The sequence below is a fragment of the Sinocyclocheilus anshuiensis genome, unplaced genomic scaffold (genome assembly GCF_001515605.1).
Source record: "Sinocyclocheilus anshuiensis isolate Anshui unplaced genomic scaffold, SAMN03320099.WGS_v1.1 scaffold257, whole genome shotgun sequence".
Lineage (NCBI taxonomy): Eukaryota > Metazoa > Chordata > Actinopteri > Cypriniformes > Cyprinidae > Sinocyclocheilus > Sinocyclocheilus anshuiensis.
Genome location: NW_015539889.1, coordinates 2,625,859 through 2,634,318, shown reverse-complemented (window position 1 = coordinate 2,634,318; position 8,460 = coordinate 2,625,859). Strand labels below are relative to the sequence as shown.

At 39.9% G+C, this 8,460-nt stretch overlaps 1 protein-coding gene across 2 annotated transcripts in view; it reads left to right on the top strand.

The window, feature by feature from the left end:
* Window positions 1-8,460, top strand: part of LOC107685701 (lysine-specific demethylase 5B-like) — a 23,021-nt gene that overhangs the window by 11,064 nt on the left and 3,497 nt on the right. For both annotated transcript variants that reach the window (XM_016482384.1, XM_016482386.1), the window contains exons 15-23: window positions 3,085-3,279; window positions 3,560-3,741; window positions 3,859-3,983; window positions 4,603-4,753; window positions 4,849-4,963; window positions 5,044-5,399; window positions 6,552-6,690; window positions 6,782-6,961; window positions 7,066-7,218. In XM_016482384.1, coding sequence (XP_016337870.1) covers window positions 3,085-3,279; window positions 3,560-3,741; window positions 3,859-3,983; window positions 4,603-4,753; window positions 4,849-4,963; window positions 5,044-5,399; window positions 6,552-6,690; window positions 6,782-6,961; window positions 7,066-7,218 — 1,596 coding nt within the window. The remainder of the gene's footprint in view (window positions 1-3,084; window positions 3,280-3,559; window positions 3,742-3,858; window positions 3,984-4,602; window positions 4,754-4,848; window positions 4,964-5,043; window positions 5,400-6,551; window positions 6,691-6,781; window positions 6,962-7,065; window positions 7,219-8,460) is intronic.

The following is an 8,460-nucleotide window of genomic DNA, read 5'->3' as shown; positions in this document are numbered from 1 at the left end:
CTGCTTCCTGACACCTGACATCTCTTTTCTTCAACCAGTGCATCAACATCAGCAACCAGTTTTTGAGCCGTTGCCACTCTCATAATGTCATTTAGATGTCTGTGTGTGAGTCGAGAGCGCAGGTTGGACTTGTTAATGTTCATTACAGAAAATGCCTGCTCACAGAGATATGTAGTCCCGAACATGCTGAGGATTTTGGACGCAAAACCTGTCATTTTGGGGAATGTCGGTCCGAGGTTTTGGTAAAATAAATCCACAGTGACTGTTGTGAATTTGTCTTTCAAAGGTGTGTTGCACTGCAGTTCGATTAGCTCCATTTGGAGTTCCTCCGGTACATCTGTTGCGCTCGCAGTAAACGGTGAACGGAAGAGAGAGAAGAGAGAAGACCTGGAAGCGATTCTGAAACTCATTCTGCAGACCAACAATTTTTTCTTTGTATCTGTCCATGTTGTGTTTGTCGTGAGCGGTGTGCACAGATTTTGAAGAGGGAAAATGAGCTGGGTTACCTTGGGAAAGCTGTGTCGCCCACAGATCTAGTTTCATCTCAAATGCGCGAATGCAGTCGTAATATTCAGTTACGCCTTTGTTGCGGCCTTGCATCTTAGTATTGAGCACATTTAAGTGCTCGGTTATGTCCACCATGAAAGCAAGATCACGAACCCACTCGTGGTCATCCAGCTCAGCCACCGGTTTTCCCTTGTCTTTCATGAACTGACTGATTTCTGAGCGCAGTTCAAAGAAACGTTTGAGCACGGCTCCCCTGCTCAACCAGCGAACTTCGGTGTGGTAGGGTAGACTGTGAGGAATATCTTTTTCAGATAAAAAGGCCTCAAATTGCCAATGGTTGAGCCCCAAATAAATCCACAGTGACTGTTGTGAATTTGTCTTTCAAAGGTGTGTTGCACTGCAGTTCGATTAGTTCCATTTGGAGTTCCTCTGGTACATCTGTTGCTCTCGCAGTAAACGGTGAACTGAAGAGAGAGAATTCCTTCTCAAGTTCATTGAAGACCTGGAAGCGATTCTGAAACTCATTCTGCAGACCAACAATTTTTTCTTTGTATCTGTCCATGTTGTGTTTGTCGTGAGCGGTGTGCACAGATTTTGAAGAGGGAAAATGAGCTGGGTTACCTTGGGAAAGCTGTGTCGCCCACAGATCTAGTTTCATCTCAAATGCGCGAATGCAGTCGTAATATTCAGTTATGACTTTGTTGCGGCCTTGCATCTTAGTATTGAGCACATTTAAGTGCTCGGTTATGTCCACCATAAAAGCAAGATCACGAACCCACTCGTGGTCATCCAGCTCAGCCACCGGTTTTCCCTTGTCTTTCATGAACTGACTGATTTCTGAGCGCAGTTCAAAGAAACGTTTGAGCACGGCTCCCCTGCTCAACCAGCGAACTTCGGTGTGGTGAAAGTGAAAGTGAAAAGTGAAAGTGACGTGACGTGGCCAAGTATGGTGACCCATACTCGGAATTAGTGCTCTGCATTTACCCATCCAAAGTGCACACACACAGCAGTGAACACACACAAACCGTGAACACACACCCGAAGCAGTGTGTGGGTAGACTGTGAGGAATATCTTTTTCAGATAAAAAGGCCTCAAATTGCCGATGGTTGAGCCCCTTTGCTCTGATGAAATTAACAGTTTTTATTACCACATTCATAATATTGTCCATCTTTAGGGTTTTGCTACACAATGCTTCCTGGTGTAAAATACAATGAAAATTCCAGAATTTTGGGGTTGGGTTCTCTTTTTGAATTTTTTCTTTTAATTTTGTCACAACGCCTGCCCTTTTCCCAACCATGGATGGAGCGCCATCCGTTGCCACACTAACAGAACGACTCCAGTCAACCTCCAGTCTATCTAGAGCACCAATGAGGCTGGAGTAAATGTTGTTGGAAGTAGTCGTGTCTGTCATTGGAACCAGCTCAACAAATTCTTCAGTGATGTTTAAAGATTCATCAACTCCACGAATAAATAACCCCAGCTGAGCTACGTCGTTAATATCAGTACTCTCATCGAGTGCTATAGAGAAAGCAATGAATTGTCTTAACTTTGTCTTTCAGCTGACAGTTCAAGTCTCTTGCAATGTCCTCAATTCTTTCAGCCACAGTATTTCTTGACAAGCTAATACTGGCAAAAGCCTGTTTTTTCTCAGGGCACACAAGCTCCGCTGCCTTTATCATACACTTTTTGATGAATTCTCCCTCTGAAAAAGGCTTTGATGCCGCTGCGATTTCATTGGAAATCAAATAGCTGGCCTTTACAGCTTCATCAGTCCCTGCTCTTTTTGTGAACATTGCTTTTTTTTCAAAGCTGATGCTAAATCATTAGCTTTTTCCGTTCTGAGCTGTCCAGTGTATTTATCATATTTCTCTGCGTGTATTTCATAGTGCCATTTAATGTTGTAACTTACTCTTTTTGCACAGCCACGGCTTGTGAGCAGATTAAACATACCGGCCTGCCGTTGACCTCACAGAAGAAATACTTCTCTTTCCATTTCTCCTGAAACATCCTTCCTTCCAGATCAATTTTTCTTTTTTTGGACATTTTTTAAATCGCCAGTGCTTGCCACACAACTTCAGTTAGCGAAGTGTTAGAAAATCGAAATTTGAATTAGGCGCCGCTTTAGAATGCGCATGCGTGTTCAAGGTTCCGGCAGAAACGCAATAGAAGCGCAATTAAATGATCAACGATAAAATAAAATAAAAAAAGAATAAAACCAAACACAATATTGTTTAGTAATAATAATAAAAATATTTATTTTATATTATTTTTCAAATCATCCCGCGGGCCGTATTGGACGTCTCAGTGGGCCGTATTCGGCCATATGTTTGACACCCCTGGCTTAAACCCTGCCTCTCACAATCGACTGCAAGTTTGCAATTATTTTTTAGTGCAGCACATCTTAAAATCAAATGTACAACCAATGGAATCATAATCCGTTGCACTCGGCTGTACGTGACAATACAGAAGAAAAGATCTGTAGCTACTTTAGTTTCATTGTGACTTTAATGTAGGATAAGCATAAATATTGCTATAAGTTATGAACCATAATGAACTCAAATACGGTCTTGTTTCAGGTGCCTCTTGGTCGTCAGTGTGTCGAGCACTACAGATCCCTCAACAGATACTGTGTTTTCTCCCATGATGAGATGACCTGTAATATTGCCGCCAAGGCAGACATTTTAGAGTTAGAATTGGCCTCTGCTGTCCAGAAGGACATGTGCGCCATGATTCTAGAAGAGAAGATGCTCCGTGAGAAAGCCTATAAGCTGGTGGGTGGCTGTTTTAAAGGTCGTGAGCTCATTTAAGCTGCTGTAATTTGCACTTCATGACCCAGTTGATTGAATAACCACAAACTATCTATCTATCAATCTATAATATCATATATATATATATATATATATAAGTATGTATGTGTGTGTGTGTGTGTGTGTGTTTTATTTATTTACTTGAAGTAATTAAACCTGCAGCTTTGTTGTGTCTGTTCATTTTGTTTGTATTCATGGTCTGTCTATTACTAATTGATCCCATTGTGTTTGTTCTGTTCTCTAGGGCGTGTGGCACTCCCAACAGGTTGACTATGATTTACTGCCAGATGAGGAAAGGCAGTGTGCTAAGTGCCGGACCACCTGTTACCTATCTGCCATCACCTGTCCCTGTAGCCCTGACCAGCTGGTCTGTCTCCACCACATCGAGGACCTCTGCTCTTGCCCTGTTAAAAGCTACACGCTCAAGTACGTGTTTGCAAAAGCATAGGACAAAACTCTGGATGATAGATCAAATGCAAAAGAGTGCTTGCTTTCATTTAGCAGGTTTTCTTAAATTAAACTTTTTGTCTTTTACTTGCACAGCTATAAATACACACTTGCCGAACTGAAGCCATTGTTCCAGGCTTTGACGGCTCGTGCTGAGTCATATGAAGACTGGGCATCTAAAGTTAACAAGATTTTGAAGGCCGATCAAGATGATAAAAGTGGTGAGTTATTATTGCAATATGTTTGTCTTTAATCCTTAGAAATCCCAAGTATTGATATTCATCGTGTATTATATATATTTTTCATCAAGCTATTAGTTTAAACCATTTTGTTTAGGCAGAATAAAAAGCTTAGCAAAATTGGAACAGTGGGCATTTAAGATTGCAGAATTTTACCACTATTTTTTTGTTAACCAAAGTTAAAGTTTTGAACTCTCATAACAGTAGGCTGAATAGGCTCACTGTGTGAGAGCAGTAGAAAAAAGATTGACCCCTAAAGCCTAGTGTTTTACAGCCATTTTATTACACTTAATTTATGTTCAAACTTTGAAGCCCTTAGCCGTAGCAGTTAAGAATAGTGTCAGCTGGCTGGTGCCATTTTGTAAGATTTTAGCTAGCTGTGGCAATTAATGTGACTCCCCCCAACCCCCCCCCATCAAAAATGTTATAGTGATTAATTTCAGTGTCAGCTACTGTTATGTGTAGTTTTTCACTCATTTAGTGAAAGTTAGGTATTATTTAATTGCTTTGTACAATTGTGGCAGTTCTGCTACAATGGGTCTCTGAGGGTTAAATGCACTTTTTAGCATATCTAAAATAAGGGAATCTTCTCTCTCATTAGATTTGGAGGAGCTTCGTTCATTGGTAGTAGAAGCAGAGAAGAAGACTTACCCCGAGACTGACCTGCTAAGTCACCTGTGTCAAGTCATTCAGAATGCAGATAGGTGTACCTCAATGGCCCAACAACTCCTCAATGGCAAGAGACAGACAAGGTACATTTATTCTTTCCTCAATAATGAAGAACTGTCTGAAGCTCTTGCATTTTAACTAGTTTTAAATGGATGCAAATCTGTATTTGTGTTAATAGGTATCGCTCCGGTGGGGGAAAGTCTCAGAACCAGCTCACGGTGGAGGAACTGAGGTCGTTTGTCAATCAGCTGTATGACCTGCCCTGTACCATCCGACAGGCCCCTTTCTTAAAGGTACTCAACCATAAAACATGCTTAATGTAATTTTCCTAGATGTGTTGATCTGACATTTTCTCCCTTTACTTCCATGTCAGGCTCTTTTGAACCGTGTTGAACAGTTCCAGCAGGAGAGCTCGGATCTCCTTGCGGAGGACATGCCTGGTTCCTCTGCTCTCCTCGGCCTCTTAGATGAGGGCGCAAGCCTGGATGTCGAGTTGCCTCAGCTGGCGGTGTTGAGGCAGAGGCTGGAGCAGGCCCGCTGGGTGGAGGCCGTTCAGGAAGCCAGCGATCAGCCGGCAGACCTCAGTCTTGACTGCATGAGGAGGCTCATAGATCAAGGAGTGGGCTTGGCACCACACGCCTGTGTGGAAAGAACCATGGCCCGCCTGCAGGAGCTGCTCACTGTCTGTGAACACTGGGAAGAAAAGGCCCATAACATGCTCACAGCTAGGTTTGTATTTAAGTTAAATATTAATGCAATTTAAAGCGATAGTTCACCCAAAAATTTAAATTGTCATAATTTACTCACCCCCATGTCTTTCCAAAACTATTTTTGAAAGAAATGAAAGAAACCCGAGAGATTTCTGTCCCTCCATTGCAAGTCTATTACACCAAAGCTTCAATGCTTCAAAAGTTCATAAAGAGAAAAAGAAAGTTATTTTTCCGGTTTCAAAAACATCGTCCTTTGTGTTTTGAAACTAAATGAAATTCTTATGGGTTTTAGAACTACATGAGGGTGTGAAAGTGGTGACAGAATTTACACTAAAAAACTTCTGTGGCACCATGTAAACTCTTTACCACATTTATCACCAAGATCTGAGAAGTGAAAGCAACTCCTGGTTTTTTAGGTTTGCCAGTGTGCATGACGAAGTTGATTGTGCAACAAAATAATTTGCAAACTATTCTGGAAAAATTTTGCTTGCAAATTTTTATTTTACCTATTTCTTTCAAGGGCTTATAGTTTAATACAGTTAATGCTCTCCCAACATGTATGTTGTAAAAAAAACAAAAACAAAATGAAACACACACGGATGGTTGAGCTAGTTCTTATGGCGAATACAAATGTGCATGGTTAGCATTTAGACTTAAAGCTGCTTCCTGGCAGATTAACTGGATTGATCTTTTGTGACATTGTCCAGTGCATCACCTATACTGTCCATGTATTGTTCAATGTACTGGTCAAAAGATTTGTTTAATGTTTTTGAAAGAAGTTTCTTATACTCACAAAGGCTGCAATTATCACTGTTGAAAATGGTGGTGCTGCTAAATATTTGTGTGGAAACTGTGGTCATTCTTTGAGCTTTTTTTGAACACAAAGTTCAAAAGAACAGAATTTATTTAATATAGAAATCTTTACTGTCACTTTTCATCAGTTTAATGCACCCTTGCTGAATAAAAACATTAATATATTTAAAATATATATATTTATATTTTAAATATATTAATATTTAAAAAAAATTACTGACCCAGTAATGTAAGTTAGTAGCATCCTTAAAGGAAAGCAGCATTTTTCCTATTTAGATAGTTGTTCTTAACGAAGGATATTAATTAAAACTGTAAAATAATGTAAACTGTCATTTGTTTTTTTTGGTGCTTGTTTTAGGCCTCGTCATAGTATTGTTACTCTTGAGGCAGCTATACAGGAAGTGGACAGCATCCCAGCATACCTGCCCAGCTGTCTTCAACTTAAAGACTGTGTAAGCAGGGCCAGGGAGTGGATAATGGAAGCAGATGCTCTTCAGGTGTGTTTTCTATGTTTCTGTAATGCTCTGATTAGATACATAGAACCTTGTGCAAGTAGCGCTTGGTCCATTTAAACATTTATTGCTACAGGCTGGAGGCCATATTCCTGGTCTTGCTGCCCTGTCTGAGCTAGTGTCAAGAGCCAGAGGTATTCCGGTAATGTTGGAACCACCGACTCGACTGGAAAGCTTGGTATCTGAGGTACAGGCCTGGAAGGAGAGTGCAGCTAATACATTCCTGTTGAGGAACTCATCCCATTCTCTCCTCGAGGTACATACTTATTTACAACTATACTTATTTAGGATGTGAATAACTATGTGATTTGTGTGAGTAAAATGTATTGTTCTGTTTTAATTTGTGTTTGTGTCTTTAAGGTTTTGTGTCCTAGGTGTGAGAGTGGACCGCAGAAGTCTAAGTCTAAAAAAGCCAAGGATGTCTCAGTACCCTGCAAGAAAGTTGAAGTAAAACTGGACTCCCTTTTTGATGTGGAAAAGGCACTTTCTACGAGCAAAGATACAGCTTCAGCAGTAAGTCACATTTTGGTATGAGGATATAGTATGACGTTATGAATGAAGTATGAACTTCTACATCATTGCCGCTTTAGCCCAACATACTGATTCACACATGTAGTAGGAGGTGAGAAAATATGATAGAGAGATGCAAACATAGGATTATTTGAGCAACAAAACTATAGAGATGCCTCTGAGCATTACAAGACGTTGTGTAGTGCCAGGAAAAATTAGGGTGTTTTTTTTTATCACCCTAACACTGTGTCTACACCTAACACGACCATTGTTGTCACGTCACATCGCGTCAGAAATCCATTTCTCCTTCGTGTCAGAAGTAGCGCTCTGAGTATGTGAGAGATAGAACAGGGCATGAGTTTACTGTCAGGGATTTTTCGGGTCATATCACGCCGTGCTGCAGCCAGTGTAGATGGTCACTGATTATAATGGGTTCCAAGCTGCCAAAACAGTTTTTAATTTTTAATTTAAACATACGAAACAATCTGTTGGGTTCCATTGCTTTTAGTCGTGTCACACTGGGCCACTTGTGTCCAGTGTAGACACAGTGTGACGTTGCACACCTATCAAAACATTGTTTTTCAAAGCGAGGGTCAAAAACAGGATAGAGAATAACCTATTACTTCTAAATTATGATGTTTTTGCTAACATTGTATGATCTTGCTAACATTATAAATGGACCTTGGAGAACATGCTGAACAATGTTCCCTTTAAATGGTATAACTAAAGTCTTATTTAAAGAGATTGAAAATCTGGAAAAACAGGAATTGCAATAAGACCTAATGTGATTAAACTTCAAATGTAATAATCACATTAGCTGTTGCACATACATGGTTTGCGGTTTCAGAGCATTTCGCAGTCTATCAATACCACTGTTGAATGACTTACTGTTGATAATGAATTGACAATGAATTGACAATGTTTACTTTACGGTTTTTGTATTGTAATATGTTGTAGATGGTTGTAACAGTGCACATTTTATCATCTTCCAGCTGCCCATTCAAATAGATGAAGTAAAGCTTTGACATTTCAAAATAAGAGTCCTGGTGTATTTCAGGCTTGTTTATAATTAAAAGTCCTGCATTATGCATAAATCTTTTTTTCTTCTAGATATTATTAGTATTTTGGGTGCATTGTAAACTGTTACATTGCTTTGATTGTATGTTTGTTTTGTATGGATATAGAGCATTAATTTAATATTATGCAGGTCTTAAAGTGATTTTTAAATCTCTGCAGAAACCCAGT